Genomic DNA, 25,416 nt, shown 5'->3' on the forward strand with positions numbered 1-25,416 from the left:
TTATTCCTGTCAAACTGTGTTATCTTTGGCAGTTTTCATTAATTTAACCAAAGAAATGGGGGATTTTTTTTAAAAATAAAAGCCTGCTAGTAACAAAGTACCTACAATAACCACAACACACCTGTCTTATGTCTACACATAACAGAAAACTTGTTAAATTAGATTAAGTTTTATGTTATGTGTAGAAAAACACATCAATCAATCAATCAAAATTTATTTATATAGCACATTTACAAACAACAGTTTTGATCAAAGTGCTTCACAAATAAAAAATAAATAAAATAAGACAAATACAACGCAAGACGAGACAAACATAGAAACCATCCATCCATCCATCCATTCGCTTCCACTTATCCTTTTCAGGGTCGCGGGGGGCGCTGGAGCCTATCCCAACTGTCATAGGGCGAGAGGCGGGGTACACCCTGGACAGGTCGCCAGTCTGTCGCAGGGCCAACACACAGGGACAGACAACCATTCACACTCACATTCATTCGCACATTCACACCTAGTGACAATTTGGATTATCCAATTAACCTATCCCCACAAGCTGCATGGCAGCCTCGCCTCTGTCAGTGCGCCCCAGGGTGGCTGTGGCTACAATGTAGCTTGCCATCACCAGTGTGTGAATGTGTGTGTGAATGGGTGGATGACTGGATATGTAAAGCGCTTTGGGGTCCTTAGGGACTAGTAAAGCGCTATATAAATACAGGCCATTTACCATTTACCATACGACAATCAGATGGGGTTATTTCAACTTCTATTAGACATATAAATGATGGATTCAGGGCCTTTTACAATAATCTTTATTCTACACAAGGTAGTTTAGATGAACAGAAATTCGAAGCATTCTTTACTGATTTAAACCTGCCACAGCTTTCTACTACTGACCAGCAGATTATAGATGCTCCAATTACAGTGGAGGAGATTACCCGTGCAATTAACAGTATGCCACTTTATAAAGCTCCAGGATTAGATGGGTTACCATTGGACTTCTATAGAGCATTTGAGGATATGTTAAGTCCCCTGTTGCTTGATGTTTGTAATGAGGCGTTCAAAGTAGGCTCATTACCTCAGTCAATGCACTCTGGACTTATAACATTTATTCTTAAAACTGGGAAAGACCCTTTAGACCCAAGTGGTTACCGCCCTATATCTTTGCTGAATTCTGACCAAAAAATCTTGGCAAAGGTCTTAGCGGGTCGATTAAAAGCAGTAATGGCGAAAATAATTCATGCAGACCAATCTGGTTTTGTTCCAAACCACTATGGTTCAGATAATATTAGGCGTTTGGTTAATTTGCAAAATTATGTATATGATTCAGTATATCCAACAGTGGCCCTATCGCTGGATGCTGCAAAAGCTTTTGATTGTGTTGAGTGGGATTATCTGTTTAAGACATTAGAAAAGTTTGGTTTTGGTGATAATTTTATTAGGTGGATAAAGATATTATATGATTCGCCTTCAGCGCGAGTATTGACGAATGGGCTCATATCAGACCTATTCCTTTTACAGAGATCCACAAGACAGGGTTGTCCCCTTAGCCCCGGTCTTTTTGTAATTGCTATAGAGCCTCTGGCACAAAAACTGAGAAATAATGTAAATATATTTGGAATTTCGATGGGTAATAGTCAACATAAGCTTCTATTATATGCAGATGATATGTTGCTACTAATGACCCAGCCTGGGAAGTCAATTCCAGCCTTATTAGAATGTATAGAAAGCTTTACGCTGCTTTCAGGGTATCGCGTCAACTGGGATAAATCAGAGGCAATGCCTATGTCAGGACACTGCCCCCATACTTTATTTAAACAGTGGGAGTTTCGGTGGTCCGTGAATGGTTGGAGGTATTTGGGGATACAAATTACCTCGGATTACACTAAGATGGTTCGAGCAAATATGGAGCCAATGTTTGAAAGAATAAAAATGGAATTTGGTAGATGGTCCAGAGTGCGTCTCACAATATGGGGTAAAATTAGTTGTATTAAGATGATGACTACACCCATGATCTTTTATATTTTATCTAATATTCCATTACACATTCCAGATAAGTATTTCAAAGATCTAGACTTTTTGATCCGGCAGTTTCTTTGGCGTAGCTCACCGCATTGTGCAAGTTCCCCCACTTAAAATGATGACAGAGGTCAGTAATTTGCACCAGAGGTACACTTCAACTGTGAGAGACAGAATGTGAAAAAAAAATCCATGAATTCACATGGTAGGATTTGTAAAGAATTTATTCGTAAATCAGGGTGGAAAATAAGTATTTGGTCAATAACAAAAATACAACTCAATACTTTGTAACATAACCTTTGTTGGCAATAACAGAGGTCAAACGTTTACTATAGGTCTTTACCAGGTTTGCACACACAGTAGCTGGTATTTTGGCCCATTCCTCCATGCAGATCTTCTCAAGAGCAGTGATGTTTTGGGGCTGTCGCCGAGCAACACGGACTTTCAACTCCCGCCACAGATTTTCTATGGGGTTGAGGTCTGGAGACTGGCTAGGCCACTCCAGGACTTTCAAATGCTTCTTACGGAGCCACTCCTTTGTTGCCCGGGCGGTGTGTTTTGGATCATTGTCATGTTGGAAGACCCAGCCTCGTTTCATCTTCAAAGTTCTCACTGATGGAAGGAGGTTTTGGCTCAAAATCTCACGATACTTGGCCCCATTCATTCTGTCCTTAACACGGATCAGTCGTCCTGTCCCCTTGGCAGAAAAACAGCCCCATAGCATGATGTTTCCACCCCCATGCTTCACAGTAGGTATGGTGTTCTTGGGATGCAACTCAGTATTCTTCTTCCTCCAAACACGACGAGTTGAGTTTATACCAAAAAGTTCTACTTTGGTTTCATCTGACCACATGACATTCTCCCAATCCTCTGCTGTATCATCCATGTGCTCTCTGGCAAACTTCAGACGGGCCTGGACATGCACTGGCTTCAGCAGCGGAACACGTCTGGCACTGCGGGATTTGATTCCCTGCCGTTGTAGTGTGTTACTGATGGTGACCTTTGTTACTTTGGTCCCAGCTCTCTGCAGGTCATTCACCAGGTCCCCCCGTGTGGTTCTGGGATCTTTGCTCACCGTTCTCATGATCATTTTGACCCCACGGGATGAGATCTTGCGTGGAGCCCCAGATCGAGGGAGATTATCAGTGGTCTTGTATGTCTTCCATTTTCTGATGATTGCTCCCACAGTTGATTTTTTCACACCAAGCTGCTTGCCTATTGTAGATTCACTCTTCCCAGTCTGGTGCAGGTCTACAATTCTTTTCCTGGTGTCCTTCGAAAGCTCTTTGGTCTTGGCCATGGCGGAGTTTGGAGTCTGACTGGTTGAGGCTGTGGACAGGTGTCTTTTATACAGATGATGAGGTCAAACAGGTGCCATTCATACAGGTAACGAGTGGGGGACAGAAAAGCTTCTTACAGAAGACGTTACAGGTCTGTGAGAGCCAGGGATTTTCCTTGTTTGAGGTGACCAAATACTTATTTTCCACCCTGATTTACGAATAAATTCTTTACAAATCCTACCATGTGAATTCATGGATTTTTTTTTCACATTCTGTCTCTCACAGTTGAAGTGTACCTCTGGTGCAAATTACTGACCTCTGTCATCATTTTAAGTGGGGGAACTTGCACAATCGGTGGCTGACTAAATACTTTTTTGCCCCACTGTATATTAAAATCACCAACAATTAAAACACGATCGTAGCATAAAAACAGGCTCCCTAGTAGTTCAGCAAACTGAAAAATAAAATCCTTAACAGATTTTGGGGGTCGATACACCACAGCACAAAGAATTGGGGGAGCACAGTTCACAGTTCACAGTTCACATAACATAAACTGGTTCATCCCTTGAGTTGGGTGCTTGAATGATTCACTGGTTAGTATTAAGTGACTAAACAATGGCAAAAGAAACATAAATGTGAAAATGGTCAGGTAGAAGGACTAGATGTAAAATGAGTGAAAAGCGGCCAATGTCCAAAGACTTAAAAAAACCTTCAGAAAACTGGAAACTATAACGTGAACTCTTAGGTGTGAATATTACACCTAACTGCTGCTGTAATTTATGGAGATGCTGCGCTGTCTCGTCGTTCTTGTGGCATTGACAGTGATGCTAATTGAATTGAATTGAATTGAACTGAATTCAAACAGCCAGTGTGCAATCGTCTTGATTTATATGAACTCTGACAAGTTGCAGAAAGTGACAAAAAAGTGACCCCCCCCTCCCCCCAAACTGACAAAACCTGGCTTTTTATTATGTGGTTTAGTGTGTTTAAGCAAGTGAGTGAACATGCAGCAGTCCCCTTCAGTTTTACAGCAATGAGGCCATTGTTAGTTATTTCATTTGGAAGCAATTTTGAGTGTGACAGACGGGTTAACAGAAGGACAGAGAAAGCCTCATCTGCAGACTTTGTGCATTCTTCCAGTGAAATGTCATTGTAACTCCTGAATTCTTCCAGATGACTTTTTCTTTTTTCCATCTGAAATGAATACAGCTGAGTGATTTAACAGTGCTGCTCCGCCAGCCATTGTTTAAGCTCCTGATTTACTCACGGTTTGTAGTGAATTAGTGCTGCTTTTTTTTATGGTAAAACGCTGCTACAGTGACACTAACAAGCCCACACAAACAATCTAAACCAGCGACTAAAATAGAACAGGATATGCTAGAAAAATGAATGAAAACAGAAGTTAAGAACAAAAACTAAAAAACTAAAAAACAAAAAAAAAGGTATTTAGAGAGAAAACGTCTGCTTTGAACATCTGTTTTTAGTGTGATCAAAACCAGAGTCACAGCCTTTCTTTGTGAAACTATCTCCAAGACTGTGTGCGCGTGAGGTTTTTTTCCCTTTGTGTGCACTCTGAAGAGGGGGAGAAAAAAGAATAATGTAAACCACTAGACAGCTACCATGTTTGGATGTGAATAAGTGAATAAGTAGGGCTTGGTTGAGGTGTTAATGAGCTGATAATTATCTGTGCATGTGCGAACTGGAGTGAGAGACTCTGTAATTACTACTACGTTTAAAAATTCTCATTAGCTTTCATCAAAATTCTCCTGTTGCAACCCCGCTACATACTTTTGAAAGAAGCTACAGAGGACGCCAAGATTGGGTGTAATTATTTTCCTTTTTGTACTGTAAGTATTTGTCATTATGCCTGTTTTTTTTTTTTTTAACTTTTGGTGTGATGCGTCTTTGTGTTAGTTTATTTGTCTCTTCTCTCTGAATAATGGATGAAGGGTAGAGCTCGTCGCCATGTTAGCACATGTTGACACACGGCAGTCATCTTTTGTTTGTTTTGAGGCAAATTAATACTTCTCGTCGTCTTAGATTCTTATGCACAGGATTTACACATCTTTAATTATTTCTAAGTCTCACTTTATACCCGCAGTATACTTAATGGGCACACAAGCAGGAAGATATTTGACTTAGACATTCAGTAGCAATCAGTGCAAAGGAAAGAAAGCATTCTTGCAAAAGCAGACATAAAAAAACAATGATGTTATCAAATGAACATAGGTCTATTAGTGCTGTAGAGTTAAGACAATATTTTTTTCTTGAATCTGCAACATCAGCACTCCTTTTTTCCCTTTAGAAACAGATTAAGTTGTCTCTGAAGGGACTTTTCCCATGCTGGCTTCCTCTGGCTGCTCTGTTCCGCATTGTTCCAGAGTGAGGGTGCTATCCGACTATGCCACTGCTTCCTGATGCTGGACCTGGCCATCTTTCATCAGGGAATGTCTGAATAGGCTAGGGTTACACTGGTGGGGGGTGTGGGTGCTCCTTGGTTGCGACAGTGTATGTGTGTGTGTGTGTGTTTCTATGTTGAGTGTGAGCTTGCTTGTGTGTGCGCCAACTCCAAGAGTTTGCCCCTTTTCACCCGTCTCAATCAGGACTCTTCTGATCCAGGTTAACCTCTCTCCCCCCCCCTACAACCCCTACTTTCCCATCCCCCATCCGCCCCCACAGCCCCACCATTAACCCCTGTCCCCTCCCTCATCTCCCCCCTCCCCGAGTGGCTTGCTTAGAAGCAGGTGACTGATGTAGACTGTCGATATAGCCTACAGATAACACTAATAAAGGGCTCAACTCAGTTCCCTCCACACACCCACTCTTCCTTCCCTCCCTCCTTTTCTTTACTCCTCCCAAAACCCCTATGCAAATCTTACCACCCCTCCCTCACCCCTCACCCCGCCTGCTCATTCATTGGGAGGGAAGCTTTGCAGCGGCTTCGACCAATGGCAAAAGCAGGAGCAGCGTGGGCTTTGTTGTGGGCTTCTGCCGGGAGAAAGCTAGAGAGACGGAGAGAGGAAAGACCCACGGAGGCAAACTGAGAAAGCAGCTGATAGAGGCGCAAAAAATAGACAAAGTACAGATGAAGACAGGATATCAGAGAAAGTTATGAAGAGGAAATAACAGGCTGGGAGAGAAATCAACAACAGGCTGAAAGAATAAAGAGTTGCTTCAAAGAGAGAACCAGGAAGCAACTGTTCTCACTCACTAGTATTGTTATACACACTACTGTTACTATCGGCTAGCGGCTGCCTTAACTTCCAGTATTACTAATACTGCTACTACTACGAAAGCCACAACTGCAGAAGTGAAGCTCTTCGTTTCCCTGCCGAGGATTTCCTGGTGAGTCGCCTTTGTTTATCAAGTTAATATTCTTTTTGCGCTTGTGCAAATGAAAGAAAAACTTCTTGTGAGGTTGATGGGAGCTGCAGTTTCACACACATAGTGATCTGCTGTCTGATTTTGGAGCAGTAACATGTTTCTGAGTGGGCTGTGCTTCACTGTGTTTCACAAATCTGCTGTTTTCTAATTGAAACATGTCTGAGAATCTAACAAATTAACAATGCTGGACACAATCATGAATTTTCTCAAAACAGGAAGTAGTGGTAGTAGAAGTGCGTTTATATAATTTCTTGTTAATATAATTGAAATGATTGTGTAGTTTACTAGAAAACTCCCGATTTCCTTTATGGTGTTGCTGTATCGAAAGCTAAAAAAAAGGAAGTGAAAAGTGATCCTACATTTCACAGAAAAGTTGTTTCACAAGTGTAGAGGACTTGTTTGGTGTGAGGGGTTCAAGCTGCTTTCTTTGTTTAGCTTGATGACTTTTTGAGTCTTTTTGCATTCATTCACATTCATTGTTAGAGACCAGTGACTGCTGCCAGACAGACTGACTAAGAGTCTGAGGATTTAAGAGTATTGTTGGCTGTAATTAAGTTTAGAGCTCCATGTGTTTTTGATCATGTCTTTCTGTGTGCGAGGCATCAGGATTTCGTTTGCAGAAGGCTCCGGGAACGATTAGTGCACATCAGATCTGTTATATGTGCACTTGTCTTTGACTTTTGTAATCATGCAGTCAGTTCATTTTATTGTTTTATATTGTGTGTTTTGAAGATGAAGACTTTGTGTGTCTGTGGACAAAGACTCTGGGACTATACACACACACACACACACACAACCAACTTCCCCTTCTGCTTTCTACACACAGTATCACAGTTAAATCTGCAGCCGATGAGTTTTACACTGCAATAAATTCACTCAAAGGAAAAGCCTGTAAGTGTGTGTGTGTGTGCGTGTGTGAATGGACTGTTTGCTTTGAAGGTGCTCTACATGTAAGTGTGTGTGTGTGTCTGTGTTGTAATTAGATGAGAGGGAACTCTGTGGGGCCCCTTCCCCCACCCCCCAGACAGCAGACACACTTCTCGCTCCGTGATGCCGTTCTAATGCGTGCATGAACGCACACACACACACACACACACACACACTCTCGCTATACATGCGTGTTTCCTCAGGCGGTTTCTTACACAGGTCAGTGGGTCGAGCTGGACTTATATAGTCATGATCAGTACCATATGGCTCGGTTTGGTTACACTGTATACATGCTAGTCATGTGTTGCTCAGACATCTTAAAAAGAATTGTTGCTTTTTTCTTTTGGAAAACTTGGGATTATTTATTTTTGCTTGTTGTTATTGTTTCTGTTTGTTGAAATTGATGTTTTGCCTTTGTTTTTTAACCAAAATTATTATTGGTCTTATTTTTAAATCCCTTTTAGCCATTGTGCAAGCCACGCTGCTTTTTTTGTCCCTGCCTTTTTATGTATTTATTATTTACTGATTTTCATACAATACAGAAACAATACAAAGAAAACCCAAAACAACAAATTAAAAAAAGGTTTTTCCTTGTCTCATTAAGATTTGTTACCTTAGAATAACCAGACTTTTACCAGTCCCAGGTTTTTTTAATGTATTCATACACAACAAATGAAAAAAGTGCTATTTTACATATTTAACCCGTGACACTACTTCTTGTATTACGCTTTGTGTTGCTTTGCATCACTGGCTAAGGTGTAAAACTCAACTAACAGTATAATTTTACCCTTGCACATGCCCACTATGAGACCACTAAATAGGGAACTATATTATGAAAATCTTCTTGTCTCTTTTTGGAACAAATTTGAGAAAATATACAAATCTACACACTTACAACATGTACACAAACCCAGATAAAGGCATTTTGATTGCACATGAAAAGGTACACTGATTTTTTTTTTAATTGCTATGCAGATATTTAAAGAACTGGTGTAATGCAGGAGATGTGATTATGTGCGATTAGTGGCTGTAATGTGATTGCTGGATCTAGGAACAGTGCTTTGTTACAGACACATCTGATAGATTGTTTATTTGTGATGCATTAACAGCACAGATTAGCCTCAAGATCACGTGCCTAATATTGTGTGGATCACCCAAACAGCTCTGACCTCTGGTGGTGTCCTGTAGTGTTTATAGTTTGGCTCATTGAGTCGTCTGAGTTTTGTGGGTTGGGCTTTTGAGCTGGGAGACTTTGGGGTTAGGTGAATAACTTGGGCTAATTATCGTAATCTGTTGACTCCTTCCTGATTTTACGTGAGTTGCTCGAGTCAAAGTTAAATCCGAATAAAGGCGGGGACCCACAGCTTCCCAGCACAGCACTGAATTGTCTTCACATGTGGACATACAGCAGTTACTGTTTAAGCCTTTTTTACATGCAGCCTCCTAAATTTGAAGCATCATTAAGTCTGTGCAGTGAAACTTCAAATCCACAGGGTGTGAAATGACCTTCAGTGTGAGGGTATCGGGTTAGCTTTGCTCAGTGTAAACATATAGCTTCACCGTGCAGCTGGAGCAGGCTGAGACAGCCAGTATGATGCGATACTGCCACAGTGACAGCATTAAATGAAAGTACTTCATAAGCAGATTTTTATTTTTTTTTGAAAAGCTCAATCATTTTTTTAATGTGACAGCAAAACCAGTATGTGTTAGGATATGACATGAATCACTAGTGTGGAAATGTTACGTGTGGCGTCGGTAGCTGTCACATATGTGACCGGATTATGTTTTTTTGCAGCGGGGAAAGATCAGAGAAGAGCCCCAACCGAGATTCCCTACGGTGAATTAAACCCGCTGATACTGACTGGTACCCTGCAAAGATATTTTGATCTGCCTTTGTAGGGTTTATACTCTGAGTTCAGTGTGAATGAGCGTACCGCTGTGCGTGCAGGTTGGCATCACCGCCGCTCTCTGAGCTCGCTTTGTGTGACCGCTCCTGGTGAGCAAGTGAGCCTTCGCCCCCTGAAATAAGACACTGCTCTCTTCTACGCCCACTTTCAGTCATTTCCCAATTAAGCAGCTTTCAGGGCGCCCAGACTGGCCCCTCAGAGAATACCGTAGACCTTCCATAGTCGCTCCATATTGCTTTAGTGAAGGGCTCTAATGAAAGCTTTTGCCCCTTGAGAGCTTTAACATGCACTCTCAAGCCCCTGCTCTCACTAAGCTATACATTTGTATTGAAATAGCGGATGTTCTTTCTTTCTTTCTTTCTTTCTTTCTTTCTTTCTTTCTTTCTTTCTTTCTTTCTTTCTTTCTTTCTTTCTTTCTTTCTTTCTTTCTTTCTTCTTTCTTTCTTTCTTTCTTTCTTTCTTTCTTTCTTCTTTCTTTCTTTCTTTCTTTCTTTCTTTCTTTCTTTCTTTCTTTCTTTCTTTCTTTCTTTCTTTCTTTCTTTCTTTCTTTCTTTCTTTTTGTGTTATCTGGCTACATTTCTTTCACACATTTACTCTGATAATTATATGATTTTATCACAGTGTCATGCTGAGGCTAATGAAAAATGAAAAAGGGCTGCTGGTGCCACTGCATAGTCATATTTTTGTGTACCAGGGGCTGTTACCTTTCCTCTCACTTCCTTGTCACTTTATTACTATTTTAACACCTGCTGATTGGAATTTACAGTACCTGTTATTTCCTTCGGGTATATTCAAATAAAGCGTTTTAAGTTGGAAATTGTATGTGAGTTGTTAAGATTGTTTTTCAACATATCTTTATCATATGTTTTGGGTTGGAGGAGGTGGAGTCTTTTATTTTGACATAAGGGATGAAGGACAGATCATGAGTCTCTGTCCTGGGGAAGCACGTATATGTGACCCCAGCTTACCCCACACTGCTGGATGTCAGCCTGTGTGCAGCACTAACATTTGACAATACTGATGTCAGTGACTAGTTTTTACAGTTTACACAACATCTGACAACATCCTTAAGTAATAAGAAATGCCATTGAAAACCTTAAACATTACAACTGTATATTTATATATGTCTTATTTTTATTAATATAGTATTCTTTGCTAATTATTTTTCCCCTAAGGTTAATATTTCAGATATAGGTTAGATGTATCGTTGTGTTTGTTATTTTTGTTTGTTTTTTCCTTTCTTTAAGAAAGTAGCCAAAACATTATGGTCCCAACTCACAAAATAACAAAGAATCATACAATTCTCTGTTTGTTTGAAAAGTGAAACTGAAATGAAAATGGAAACTCAAAGCGATTCTCTGGGGACTCGTGACTTTTGACTTTGATTTCAGAACGGGGAGGAGCTGAAGACAAAGGACCTGTCAATCCCAGGGGACTCTGAAAAATCAAAACAAATCTCCTCTGCAGGACTCAGTTATTCATTTCCCGCGGCTTTTGTGTTTCTTTTAACTTTTGCTTTCCACGCTTTGGCTCAGCGACCTACAGCAAAGTGGATTCTCTGCACGTCTTAATTTAAAGCCTCTTATGGGTGGAGAGTAAATATGATTAGGGCGCCGCTGTGTGTAAAGCACCATCAGTTATTGAATAATTAGCTGGCCAGCTGAATAAAAGCCAATCTGCAAATATTTTGATAATTAAATAATCATTTTAATTAAGCAACAAACAAAATCCGTAAATCTGCTGGTTCTAGCTTCTTATTTGATGCTTTTCCTTTTTTTCACAAGTAATCTGAATAAAGATGACTTTGTTAACCTTGTAATTCCAAACGGAGCTCATCTGATAGATGAGTTTTTGACACCTCTACATCATCAGTGTGATTTTTTTCTTTCCCCTTTAAAAACCTGACGCATCCAATAAGAGACATGAACTACTATAAGCAATGAATTGCACAAAAATGTGCACAAAAAGTCACATATGCTGATTAATATTTCACTTCATTTTTTTCAAAGGTCAGAAGGTTCAATAAACACAATTTTAAAAAGTTAGAATATTCTAGTAATTATTTCATGTTTCAGGCTTTACGGGGTTAAAGGTTAACTGAAAGAGATGCAGCCAATTGCAGCCCAAGAATGTCATCTTTTTAGTAATGAGAAGTATCTTGATTTCTTATATCTCTCAGATCTTTTCCATGTACTTATTCTGTCTCTCCATATCCTCTTTGATTCCAGTTACCCTCCCTGGTGCCCTGCTTGCCCCTGTTTCTTCCACCTCATCTACACGTCGCTCGTCTTTTAACTCCTCCTCCATGCAGACCTCGTACCGACTGCCCAACCCCTTGCCTCCCCTCCCTGTACGCAAGGGTGTCCGCGGTCGTCGTCCCAAATCCCAGACTATCGCTTTATTGAAAGCGGCGGCAGAAGCTGCAGCAGCAGCAGCGGTAAATGGAGCGTCACAAAGCCCGGCCAGAACTAGCACTGAGACTCAACTGGCCCCCAGACCACACAAGAAGAGAGGACCTAAGCCTAAGAACAAGGTGAGATGTCACCAGAGCCACAGTCTCTTGGTCAGTGACTCTGCCATTCAGAAATGGTTTAGAGAAAGAGAAAATAGTCCAAAGTTGATTACTGATAAAAAAAGAAAGTATAAGTAAAAATGTCCTTACTTTAAAAGCCACTGTATGCAGTGCCATCCATGTGAAGAAGAGTTAAAAGAGACAGTTAATAAATGGTTATCTAACAGCCTTTGTAGGTTACTGAGATTTACTGAGAAAGGCTTTGTTTGTTTTTTGGTTCAGAAGAAGCCTCGGGTGGTACAGTCCCTGGGGGCGTCATCTGTTACAGCTCCACCTCCAGAGACCAGATTGAGTATCAGCCACGTCTCAGCGGACAACAACAACCTTAACAACAGCACAAATGTAGTTTGCACAGGTAAAAAAAAAAAAAACAAACCAAAACAGATTTTAATGCCTCAATACTAAATATTTATAGGAAAGTTGATCAAATGATTTTGTGTGCTTTATTTTGGTAGACGTAAACATGAATTAGATGAAATTGTGATTGTTTTTCTTTCCCTATCATACTTCTAACAGAAACCCGAAATGGGTCTAACCTGGTTTGTGCGAAATGGAAGGAGCTTGAAATGAGCAGAACTGATTACATTTACTCTGTTTACAGAGATTAGAGTATGTTGGGGTTTTGACGGATTGTAGCATGAATTATCTATTCTCGTGATTTTTTAAGTTGGACCAAATGGCACTAAAAGGACATAACAAAGAAGAGGAAGATGTAAGTAAGAGGAAGAGTATTCTCTGATGAGGCACCAATGGAAAAATTATTTGGCCCTGATGAAGGTAGTCACGTTGTTCTTTATACAACAGAACCACTTCAGACTTTATGCTCCTTCGCCATGCACCTTGAATATTATGAAGTTTTGCCAAAAACCTCTTCTCTGTTTCTACAAACCATAGCCATTACTCATCACCTGGTTAATCTGGTTACCATCCCTTCAGAGGAAGCATGCTTCAGCATGCTAAGAGGGGACTATGGAACTAAGGGAAGGAAAATCCAACCAAATACAGAGAAATTCTTGGAAAAAACAGAGTGAATCAGTGGTTCACTTTTCAGGATTACAATGCCCTTGAGCCTTCAACTAATGCAATGCTAAAGCAGCTTTGGGGCATGTCTGTCTGCAGTTTGTACGTGTAGAGCTTTAACCAAGAATACTCAAATGGGTTCCTACAAATGACTAAATCAAGGATTGTGTACATGAGAGACTGCAGATTGTCAAAACATGCCAATCATAATGTGCTACGGAGTGTAAATGAATGTGTCTGTTTTAAATTAAAGTCTATATATAAATTGTCAATTTAAGTTTTATTAACTCCAACAACCTCGATCAAACTCCAATTAAAATTTGTATTCTGCTATCAGTTTTTTTTTAAGTCTAATTCTTTTGTGTTCTTTGCAAATGTCTCCTGTATTTGTGCCATCTCAGTGTGCGTCTATGTGAACAAGCATGGTGACTACGGCCCACATCTTGATCGAAAACTGGTGCAGCAACTCCCAGACCACTTCGGTCCAGCTCCAGTCAATGCAGTGCTTCAGCAGGCTGTTCAGGCCTGCGTCGACTGCACATACCAGCCCTCTGTACTGCTGTCATTTCTGCAGAGCCAGTCCCATACAGGAGGAGAAGTCATTAGAGGTAAATCAGGAGAACACCATGGAATAATATGTGAACAATATAATATCTAATAATCTATATCAATGAAGGTTGATGACACATCTAACATGCATTTGAGTAAAATGCTTTGTTCTTTGTCTGTAATTGTTACAAAAAGTGACAAAAAATGTCGGGTTTCCAACACTGTGCGTCCTAGATGGGCAATCAGCCCAGTGAAGTTGGTTTAAACACATGTGAATGTACTGTGTGTGTGTGTGTGTGTGTGTGTGTGTGTGTGTGTGAGAGAGAGAGGCAGGAGAGAGGTGGAATAAAAGATGGTGCCTGTGGCAGCAGCTGATGTGAGCACTGTGTCTGTAATAAGAAGTGACATGTGTGTCTAACCTGGTTTGGGATTCTGGGATTGAGTCTCCCTCGGGGGGTCAGATCGGGAAGGCTATGGGAGAGGTTGGGTGGGGAGAGGGGTTTTAATTTGTGGATTTGTGCAGACTTGGCTTGGATGGGAGGGTGTTGTGCCGTGTGGGATGGGGTGAAATATGCAGGTTTATAAATGGAGAGTGCTGCTAACCCAAAACCATCTGCTGTTTTCTTTAGCTGTGAATGCATATTGTGTGGTGTGTGTGTGTGTGTGTGAGCGCACACTCAGATGCAAACTAATAGCTGCCATGTTTTGCCTCCAGTGCGGTCAGAGCATGGTATCCGCTATGTGAAGCTGCCCTCTGCCTCTAGTGCTTCTTCTGTGTTGCGGTTCCTGGAGAACATGTGCCAACATCTGGAGAGTGACAGTCTCTTCAGCTCGCAGCCTTTCAGCCCCTACAGCAACAACACTCGCTTCTACAATAGGGCCAAGTCAGGTGGGGGAAATGTGTGCATGTACTGACTGTAAAAGTGAAGAGCTTTAATTTCTTTTTTTTTAAGAGAAAGATTAAAGGTTGTGAGCTTTTAAGCTTTCAAATTTATTACAAGCTTTGATGGAGTGTGGTGTGTTGTAGTGTAAAGTTTTCGACACGCTGCTGTTTAATGAGTCTGTCAACGTGTCATTGTGTACATCGTGCTTTTTCCCCCCAGTTTTCTTCTTGCACTCATGAAGTCTTAATCTCCTCCTCTTTCTTTATTGAAACAGAACCACTGTGTGTTGCTGAGAACGGCCTGCCTAACAACGATCCCTCTAAGGATCCCACTCCGAGCCCCCGCCCTCTTCACAACACGCCAGACTACAGAGCAGCCAAGAGGGAGCGTCCGTATTACCCTGGGCACGCACAGACGCCGCCGCCTCTCCGACGAGTCAGCTCCAACCCCACTGAACCTGGCCCAGTGTGTGCACACAGACGAGTGGAGGGTAGGATTAATTACACACAGTCACAGACACACCAGGTTTTTCTTTAACCACTACACAGACAAATATTCGCCTCATGGGTTTTGTTTCCCCTTTTACCTTTATTGTGAACCCAATTTTTATTTTATTTTATTTTTTACAAATTTTGAGACAAATATCAAGGCCGTGTTAACAGCTCACCCTAACATCAAACTATTGCAGGGATCATTTCTTTCCTTTCTGATAATTCTTCATTTGTCTTTCCTTCCTTTTGCCCTCATATTTCGCAGCAGCTAGCTCAACAACAGGTCCAGACCACATGAAACAGGACAAAGATGCTTCCGGAAACAGCGCTTCCTCCTGGTCGGTTGATGATGTCATACGGTTTGTCCAAGAAGCCGATCCCCACACTCTCGGGCCGCATGTGGAACTGTTCAGGAAACACGTGAGTATTTCATTTAAATTAACCTCACTCTTTTTTTATAAAAAATCATTTTATTTTAATTCAACAAACGGCCATGCACTGAAATGTTAAGTAACATACATTATGGACGAAGACGACCTCTAATCTTCCTCTTGTGGTCTACAGTAGTATACACAATACGTTACTTTGCTGTGCTAAAGGAAGTTGTCTGGTTAAAGTCATTTAGATTTTTATTAGATGGTTTTAGAGAAAGTATGAAGTACGTACCAAGCTGAAAACATCCTCTTATCCCTACAGGAGATTGATGGGAAGGCACTGATGCTGCTGCGCAGTGACGTCATTATGAAGTACATGGGTCTGAAGCTGGGCCCTGCGCTAAAGCTCTGTCATCACATCGAGAAGCTGAAGCAGACCAAGCAGTAGAGGATGTTGATCACTGTCAACCAAACACACACAAACAAGCATTATTCTGCAGTGATAGGATGCAGTGGAGTCCACACGAGCCACGGTTGTAGCTACTAACGAGGACACTGAGATCATGTTAGCCTTACGTCTTGTGAATTCTGAGGCGTTTTTAGAAACCTGAAAAATGGAAGTGCCGAGGATTTCACCGTCAGAACTTCAGGATTTGTGGAAAACACTTTGAAGCAGCATTTGAGCGGCTGTGAATTTGGGGGAAATTTTTAGCAGAAGTCTAAACACTTAAAGGAAAAATGATAAAAAAAACTAAGCAATTCTGAATCGTAGTGAAACTCCCCCAGTGGACTGTTTAACTTGAAATTGGCTCTTCTTTAAATGACAGACATCTGTTTAAAGTACATGAAGTTAATCTTAGTACATGAAGTCAACATTTACATAGCTGTAATTAGTGTCAGATATCTGATCATAGGTCATTGTGTTTATGTTTATGTCCTTTTTGCCTTATTTTGAATAACTGGATGCCATAATTTGTCAGTCTTTATTAACTTACCTCTACAGATACACACTGATGTACACTATAGGTTTTGTTTTTATTTTATTTTATTATTTACTGTCTGGCTTATTTTTTTCCTTTCCCTGGTCAGGTTTTCAGGGTGGCTGCTCTGCACAAAAGACGTGGAAGGTTAGTTCAGGTACTGGCAGTGAACGTCTCGCTGCGTAATTTCTAACAAGGCAATAAAAGCTTCTGAATGACTGCATCTCTTACAGACTGTTGGGTTTAGTTTTGTGCATGCCAGTAGTGAATGTAGGAAGACATGAGCATTATTGATGGGTACTGAGCAACAGGGGCGCCCCAGTTAGTTTATGTAAATTAACGTGGAAATATTGGAGAAGCCCAGTTTTCTGAAGTCATTAAACACCTCATTTATAATCTTTTAGGTAACAATATCATTTTTGCAGAGCGGGTACACTTCCTATTTAAATGATGACTCTCATTTTTTACAGCGCAGGCTGTAGATTAAGACGAAACGGTTACCGAGGAGTTAGTTCTCTCTCATTTGTGTTTGTCAGTATGCGGCAGGACATTCAAGCTAGTTAGTCTCAGCTTGAACACTGATGTGTTTATATGATTGTATTATGCTTGGACAGTCAAACCCATTAAATACACAAAAGACATACAATGACTGGAAGGCTGTAAGTGTTTTGGCATAGAAATGCAAGCAGGTCAAGCTTGAGCGCTGTACAGGAAGTCAAAAGTGCTCTTTCCTGGTGGAGCACAAGATGGAGAAACTGTTTTGTATAAAGTTGAGCTAAAAAGTTGATTTTTAAAATATGATTTTTGTACTGTAACAAAGTGTATCAAGCGTAAGTGTAATCATTTCTTTCTGCCTGACAGTTTTTGTTGTTGTTTTTTATTTTTTCCTGTGTGTGTGTGTGTGTGTGCACTGTCAAATAACTACGTACGGGAAGATATTGTGTCTGAGTAATTATTCACAAGTCTCAAAGTATTTATCTGTTACTGATGGCAGAAATCCTCATTTTCTGAACATTTCAGAACAATTTTCGAACCAAATCATGTCTTTTGTAGCTGCATTTCACACTGTTGCTCTCCTGTAGTGGTAACAAGTTGATACTTGAAACCGTTCTTGCTTTAATGTGAAACTCAGGTTTTTAGTAAGGTTTGTTTCTTCTTAGATGTTTTACATCATTAGAATTTTGTGTTCATTGCTAAAGCATAGAGGGACTGCACAACAACCATGTATATTTTCTATGCCTTGTCATCTCGCTTTGCAGCATTTCATATGTATATATATATATATAGATATATACACGACTTTTTACTGTATGTTCAACAAAAGATGTTTGTTAAATATGTTTGATATGTATTCACACGATTAAACATTTGTTTACATCATCTTAGTGTTTGAGGTCTGAGCACAAGGCCTGCAGGGCAGTTACAAGCACAGGTTTATTAAATCTTCTAGTTTGGTGGTTCCTGACCAGCAGTTCCAAGAGATCTTTAGTTTTGTTTTCTGAATCACTTTGCATAGAAGACTGTCAATAATTCATCAGGAAAAGCAACATTTTTTTAATTGTTGTGTAGGATATCAGCATTTTCCTGCTCCCATCTTGTTAATCATCCTGCAGCCCTGCACTTTCCTCATGTGGAACTGCAGCGTGTTCTGACCTTCATATTTTCAACCAATGGCCAAGTAAGTTCAGCTGCTTCCTGCAATAAAAATGTGGGGAATAAAGAGACAGAAAAAATAATCCATAACTGAAAACACCAAACAGCATGGAAACATTTTTAGGTTTGGTTGGTTGTGTTTATGTGTCTTTCTAGCAAGCAGTGTGATTTAAGGGTCAAATGGTCATGGATGTCTCGTTTAGGCAAAGTGACAGTTCAATAAGAGTTATTGTTAAAAAGATCAAGAAATTCAAATAGCTCAACAGCAGTACTCTTTCTTTAGGAGTTGTGCTGCTTCCTGGTTGTGTGCTCAGAGTCCAATGACCCACTATGGAGGCTACAGTCTCACATTCACAGTTATTTATGTGAGAAACAATCTTTAAAAACAAAAACACACACATATTCTTCTCATGACTATCTGGGGAAATCAGCCAATATATTTAATATGAAGTAACAATGGTTAAAAATGAGCAATAGAGCTAAATTACTGCCCTCAGAGAGCACTTTGCTCCCTAAAGTGAATCAAACAGATATGCAGGCTATTTGTGGAGGAAGGTTTTAAAAATAAAACAAAACAAACCCCCAAAACAAATGCCCTTGGCTTGGGGCAAATAATTCACTGAAGATAAATGTAATAGGTTTCATAATTACAGAGATCATAAATATGAACAGTGTTTACTCAAATAAATTGACTTCAAAATATTCAGTAACACTTCAATTTTTCTTTATTTAGTGCCAATTGAATTAGTCACATTCAATTCACATCGCTGCTGGAAACTGAAAACAGAAATACACGCATATGCTGAACATGGTCGCTAAAATGGGAATGCTTAGTCCTGACGACGTCGAGCGTTCCTACACTCAAATTGAACCAAACAGCGCCCGACAGGTGACGTGTCTGTTTTGCGTGTTAGTAATCACGTAACATTCATAAATCAGACTGAGAACATTAATTATACCGAGTGTTTTTATGCATGTATTTATTTTTTATGTTACCGTCTAATTCAGTTGGGCTGAAGTAGTCAGTGTATAGTTCTCGTCAATACTGGTAGTTTTTTTAAAAAAGTTTAAATCATCTTATTTCATTTTTTTTTGTGTAAACGGAAAATTGTTAAGCACACAACGTAACAGCGGGGGTTGGTTATGAAGGAGCACATGGGTAGTTAACCATTAGCTAACTTCAGAGGCTAACAGCTAGCTTCAAGATATGTAAACAAAGAGCTGTTTGACACTTGGGTCCCTAAGAGAAAGTTCAGTTCACACTGCACTCACTGACAAAATGTGCTGTAGTATGAGATTTAGAAGCAACTATAACTCGTTGTGAAAGTAAAACTATAATATTTACCTTTGAAACAGTAATTGTAAATATATAAAGGTGGTAATACCCCTTCCAAGGCCACAGTTTGTTTTTTCAAACTTTCTTTGTAGTTGTCAGATAGCTAAGCTATCGTAACCATAGCTACATAAAGACATCACGATTAGTTATTAACGGCTTCATAAATGTGAAAGGAGGACAGCAGCTGGAGGGACTGAAAAGGGGTAATATATGGAGTCTGAGTGAGAGAGAGATAAGATATTAATTATTTATTCAATAATTAGCAGGCTATTTGTGGACCAGGGATAGAAGACAAACAAACAAACAAAACAAAAAAAAACCCTGGAGAAAATAAAAGCTTTTTAAAACAGATAAATAAAATAACATAATGCATGTATTTCTTTATAACCAGAGACACTGTAAATATGGACAGTAGGCAACAACTGGTAGATTTTGAGACGTGGCAATGTAGAATTATATACCCCGAAAAACAAACCAGCAAACAAACGAAAAATACAGTAAATGTATTAAGTTACTCTTTCAAAATCTTTTGAACAAGTGCAAATTTTGATTAAATGATCTCAGCTTGTGTACATCACCTTTAGTCTAAGATTCTTAATATTTTTCTTCATGGCTGTGTTAATAGTCATTTGCAGACTCGAGACTGAGACTGCCGGTTTATTGCATTGGGTTAGTAACTAAATATTCAAGATCTGTTGTATGGAAAGTGTGGTCAGGTTTACTGGTCAGAACAGATATGGCAATGTTTCTTTTCTTTCTTTTCTTTTTTTTACTCCTTACATTTTAAAATGAAGACTGTCTAAGTATCAGTACTTAATTTAGTACGACTGGATTCAAGCATGAGGTCCAACCATAGTGAAGGAAAGTTAGTTAATGCTGGGTCCTTCTCATGAAAAATCTGAATAGCAGCTAGGAGCCTGAACGTTAAAACACTACCATCTAGTGGGAAGAGTCTGTCAGTGCTTTTGGATCTGACGGGGATGAAATGAAGTGTCACACAATAGGCCTTTCATTTCATTGCAATCACATTTATTGGCTTTTTTTCTACGCACAGTTACTAAGCAGCCTGATGAGCTGTTAAAATGAATTAGATATAGAGTAATGGAATTTTCACAATGTTGTAACCACCTCCCGACCCCCAAGCCCCCCAAAATAAATACAAGACTGAAGGTGTTGCACAGCTCCATAATATACAAAGGCTTGGAAATAATCATGTAAACTTTGAAAAAAAAAACTTTCTTTGTTTTTAATTTTTTTATTTGTTTATTTTACAAAAGAAAGAATTTGCAACATTTTTTTTCTTTAAAAACTTATTTACATTTTTATACAAAAATACAAAAGTGATTCAAATCTGATAAGTCCTAGCTAGTTTTAAGCATGGAGCATCTTTTAAATACTTACAGTTTGTTTTCAGTGTTTATTTTTTCTCCTCTATGTCACTTTTTTTTTAAAAGTCTGTTTAGTGTTATTCCATACTGTACACTTCTGAATAAAAATATCAAGTGGTTGTCATCAAACTTCCCCTTGCGTGCAGATATTGGAAACAGATTGAAAAAAAAAAATCCATAAAGGTTACAGATTCTTGTTTTGTTGTATTCCCAAGCTGCTGAGGACTTAGGTTTTAGAGGGCGAAAAGAGTGTTAAACTAGAGTCTGCATGGCAACCTCAAGAGTTTCTCTTTCTTACAAAATGTGTCAACCCCTCTGTCCACTCCTTACAAATAAAAGAAACAGTCTTGGAATACCTTTAAGGCGTCAGTGCCAGGTACAGTACGGAAAAATCACAAACTAAACTAAAGGCCAAATACTTAACTGGTCAAATACTGAGTGTTTGGAGAATTTCACATGGCAATTCACAGTCACGTTGCATTTTTCATGTAATACTGTTACAGCCCTACAAATGATTTTATTTCAGTTATTCAGTAATAATATTAGTGGGAAACAAAATATTTAGCTATTAGTCAAAAGAAGATGGTGACACTCTGATCACATCCAAACTAGTTTTTTGTATTTACGAATTCATGTTTTTCCTTGCTTACTCTTTATTTGTACATTGTATTGAAACTGGCGTGTACACATATGCACTTTAAACATAATCAGCAGTTTCTCCTGGAAAATATTTCTCTCACTTCCACAGCTCCACCAGGACTAGGACCCAGCACCGAAAGTGTTCAGATTTCTCCCTCCCAGCAGATTCTAGATAATTTTCTTTACAGTCTCTAATAACCTATGATTGTCCAGTGAGTAGATATACAGTACAAGATAAACCCCTGTTTGTGATCACGACTATACAGAACAGAATTAGCCAGACAGTTTGTACATCTATAGAACACACTATTGAACTTGACGTTTGAACAGAAAATACAAAAATCTCTTCTCATGGAGACATCCCTCAGATAAAAATAATGATTTGGCGGTGTCCTTTTCTTTTCTTCTCCCTCGCCCATCCCCCCCCCACCCCCCCCCCCCCCCCACCCCCACTGTTGCTTATTGCATGCGACAGAAAACACAACAAATAAAACAGTGAACAGGAACAGGTGCGCTTCAGCAGTATGAGTATGATAAATGTCAAAGTAATCAGTTCACAGCTTTTTACTCTCTCCATCTTACACAGTGTCAGTTCTGCAATTGATATTCGCTGAGTATCAAACAGTTGTGGTTTGCTATCTATCTATCTATCTATCTATCTATCTATCTATCTATCTATCTATCTATCTATCTATCTATCTATCTATCTATCTATCTATCTATCTATCTATCATTTACAATAAAACAGTAATATGCTTGCTGAGGTATTCACAGAATACAGTGAGTGGTTTCAATTGAAGTACGGTCTCTGAATGTAAGACGTGTATGTGTTGCGTTTGCTGTGGTAGGCAGGTGAGAGTTCAAGCTTTCCACTGATGATAGTTTGCTTTTGTAAAACACTGTGTAATGTTTATTTGAAGGATGAGAGAGAGTTCACAGCACACTCGAAACCGGGTGTGGGAGAGAAAAGGCTGCAGCGAGGCAATCGGTACCCTGCTGACTGTTGAACACTGGATGTATGCAGTCCTTTCCTCCTCTTGCCTCCTCTCGTTCAGATTTTGAAATATATGAGGTTTGGAGTGCAAGACAAAATGGTGTACACCTGACACTGGGTTGAGCTTTCACCTGTCTAATGCTACACTGGGTCAGTGCAAATGAAGGAGAGGCAACAAGGAGAGGAGAACAGTGTACATTGCTAAGATTTATGTGTTATGTTTTCAGTGAGACCTGTTCTTTGCTACACTCAGATTGATTCCTTATAAAATTTCTGTTTGTCATTTTATATAGATATGAGTTTTCTTTATATTCAGTACAAATATACATATGCATTTCACTATAAGATATATTTTCTTTTCAAGGAATATTCTTGAATAATCATGAAGTGCAAAAGCGAAGTTGATACCTTTCCAAATGAACCTCTAGTCAAACCGATTGAGAACCATCTAAAGCATTTTCACCATCTGCACTCAGTGGTGTATTTAAATCTGGTTGAAATGTACCTTTTTTCCACTTAAGTCAGCACAGCAAGACTGGCCAGCAGCTGGAAAATCTTTAATCAGTCTAAGCATACTAGATTTCAGGGTTGGGTTCATGGTTGACTTTTGGTGAAACATGGCACAGCTCCATGTATACATGCAGAGATTTACAAATTCCCTGCTTAAAACCACCTCTGGTAGAGAAAGGCCACTGTGCGATTGTCCAGAATTAGCATGTATCTTAGACAAATAGGCGCAAGCCCTTGCTCCTTCTTATTAAACACTCAAATCCAAGACGAATCAGTTTAGATCACCGGCAATGTGGTACAAATGTCAACCAAATCTTTCTGCAGAGAAAGATTCATATAATACAAAAGAACCACAAAAATGTCAACAGAAACCAGGATCCAGGGGATGTTTCCATATAGGTTCATGCAACATGGTGAAACTTTATCATCATGTTCTGAGAAGCAATTTTACAAAAATACATGCATCATGTCATCTTTTTGGATATAATTTATGTGAAGAAATATATGATTGGCTCTGTGTGATATACTCTCTATGCCAGGTCTGCAGATGGAAATCCAGTCTAATAAGTCAATGCTGTTTTGAGAGATAACTTCCACAATGAGACAAACCTTGCTGGTTGGCAGGAATATTGAATATGGAGTCTAGGAAGTTGATGCTTTGGGCACCACAAGTTAAAAGAATATTAATTGTCATAAGAATTTTTAAATTGAATAAGAAAGCAGTTCCTCAATGACATACACACACCCACATCATTCACAACACAAGAAGTAGAAATATCAGTGGATGTTGCATGTGCTTGCTCATGCAAACACAAACGCACCTTGTCTACACTCCACAAAATTTCTTTTTATAATTTTTCAAACATTTTGAACTCGTTATTTCTTTCTTTCGTTATTTTTTTTAAAAAGATAGTTCAATCAAAATAAGTCTTGCATTTTTTTTTTTCGATGAGGGAATTATTTATTTAATACACTATTTTTTCATAGTTTTTCATAACCTTTATAGTTCAAATCCTCACAACAGTTTGACACCTTTTTATAGAATAAAATATCCACAACCGGATTTATTTCTGCAACAGTCAGATTTTGTGTGTCGTAAGAATTACACCATTGGCCTCGATGACACAGCCATCCAAGAAAAGTAGAAGGGGCCGTTTGAAATGCAGGGCACAGGGAATAGAGGACATCACGCATCGGGTGGCTTTAGGATGATCTGTCATCATGGGGGCTCCCATCTGAGTTCTCGGTCTCCCCTTCAGAAATGGCTTGCATGGGGGCTGTGTAGAGGCGACTGCGTGTACTGTAGCGACTACTGTTGGCTACAGGGGGTATCCGAGAACGTCCTTGTCGAGATGCAGCCGACATAGGCAGGGTTTTCGATGCAAAACTCTCAGAGTTGGCCCTGGGAAAAAGACCTGGTATCTGGATTGGGTCGAGGCCAGAAATGGGGGTCTCCTGGAGCGTAGAGGGTGGCTCCTCTCCCTGTCTAATGGGGCCTTCCTGGACAGACTCCCCTGGTGTTTTAGGGGTAATAGGGCTTTTCAGAATCTCTGTAGCTGACATGCGATAGCTGGAATCAGTCCTGCTTCCTTTTTTTAGCAACAAGAGTTTAAATTCCTCATTCGACGTACTTGATTTCTTGGCGCTGCGATAGATTGGCACAGGGGCTCGTTGTGACCCAACAGCAGTGGCTAAGGTAGCTGGAATGTTGAGAGGAGGTGCTGGAGGGATAATGACGGTGGACACGTTGCTGGGGGTCACTGGTACTGGAGGGCAGAGACGAGACTTAGCATTTAAGTCGCCAGAATCTTTACGACCCAGGACCTTTCTCTTGGATCTAAATAAGGAAATCACAATACAGTCACAATTAAAGTCCAGACAAGGAATAAACAGAAAACACAACAGAAAATAGATATATTACAAACACTGCATAGACTTTGGTCGTGTCCAAATTCATGGGCTGCATCCTCCTGAGGCCGCATTTGTAGACCGATTACATCACAGCGACGCGCCGAAGGCTGTCCAAATTCGTAGACTCCTACGAATGCAGCCGACAAATGCGCCCTCCTTTTCCCCGAATTTGAAGGATGGGTCGGGTGTGTCCTTCGTGGCCTACCATATCCCAGAATTCATAGCGCGGCCCAGCCAGACTCCAGTTTCCAACAATGGCGGCCGCTACTAAGTTTTAAAATTAATCATACTAATCTTTCTGGGTCACAAAATAAACTTTTAACATATTTTCAGGTAAGAAAGTAGCTGTGTAAACATCAAATATCTGCTCGGTTTATCAAGATATTGCATATTTGCAAAAGTGCTTCGACGTTTTCAGAGACGTCTGCTACCCACCAGCTTGATAGCTAGCCGGGAGCTCGAGGGTCACTGATGCCGCCGAGAACGGCACAACTCCCGGCACATCATTTTCAGATCACCGCGGACTTTCGCTACTCAGGTTAAACGTAATATATAAGTCACTTAGACAACCTAAAAATGTTGTTGTTGGGCTTTTTTCAGTGTTTTA

General features: G+C 39.9%; 2 protein-coding genes across 4 annotated transcripts in view; one reads left to right on the forward strand and one right to left on the reverse strand.

Moving 5' to 3' along the window:
- Positions 1 to 19,862, forward strand: part of scml2 (Scm polycomb group protein like 2) — a 32,869-nt gene extending 13,007 nt beyond the window's left edge. For 2 of the 3 annotated variants that reach the window (XM_085167519.1, XM_085167527.1), the window contains exons 8-14: positions 11,737 to 12,041; positions 12,303 to 12,435; positions 13,502 to 13,708; positions 14,365 to 14,538; positions 14,808 to 15,023; positions 15,290 to 15,444; positions 15,721 to 19,862. In XM_085167519.1, the coding sequence (XP_085023645.1) occupies positions 11,737 to 12,041; positions 12,303 to 12,435; positions 13,502 to 13,708; positions 14,365 to 14,538; positions 14,808 to 15,023; positions 15,290 to 15,444; positions 15,721 to 15,846 (1,316 nt within the window). In that variant the 3' untranslated portion in view covers positions 15,847 to 19,862. The remainder of the gene's footprint in view (positions 1 to 11,736; positions 12,042 to 12,302; positions 12,436 to 13,501; positions 13,709 to 14,364; positions 14,539 to 14,807; positions 15,024 to 15,289; positions 15,445 to 15,720) is intronic. The other variant, XM_085167532.1, reaches the window with a different exon arrangement.
- The window catches only part of nhsb (Nance-Horan syndrome b (congenital cataracts and dental anomalies)), a 61,273-nt gene continuing 53,762 nt past the window's right edge, over positions 17,906 to 25,416 (reverse strand). The window contains exons 13-14 of the mRNA XM_085167446.1: positions 19,377 to 24,735; positions 17,906 to 18,073 (exon numbers count right to left, since the gene is read on the reverse strand). Coding sequence (XP_085023572.1) covers positions 24,102 to 24,735 — 634 coding nt within the window. The 3' untranslated portion in view covers positions 17,906 to 18,073; positions 19,377 to 24,101. The remainder of the gene's footprint in view (positions 18,074 to 19,376; positions 24,736 to 25,416) is intronic.

The sequence above is a fragment of the Neolamprologus multifasciatus genome, chromosome 1 (genome assembly GCF_963576455.1).
Source record: "Neolamprologus multifasciatus chromosome 1, fNeoMul1.2, whole genome shotgun sequence".
In the NCBI taxonomy this organism is placed as follows: Eukaryota; Metazoa; Chordata; class Actinopteri; order Cichliformes; family Cichlidae; genus Neolamprologus; species Neolamprologus multifasciatus.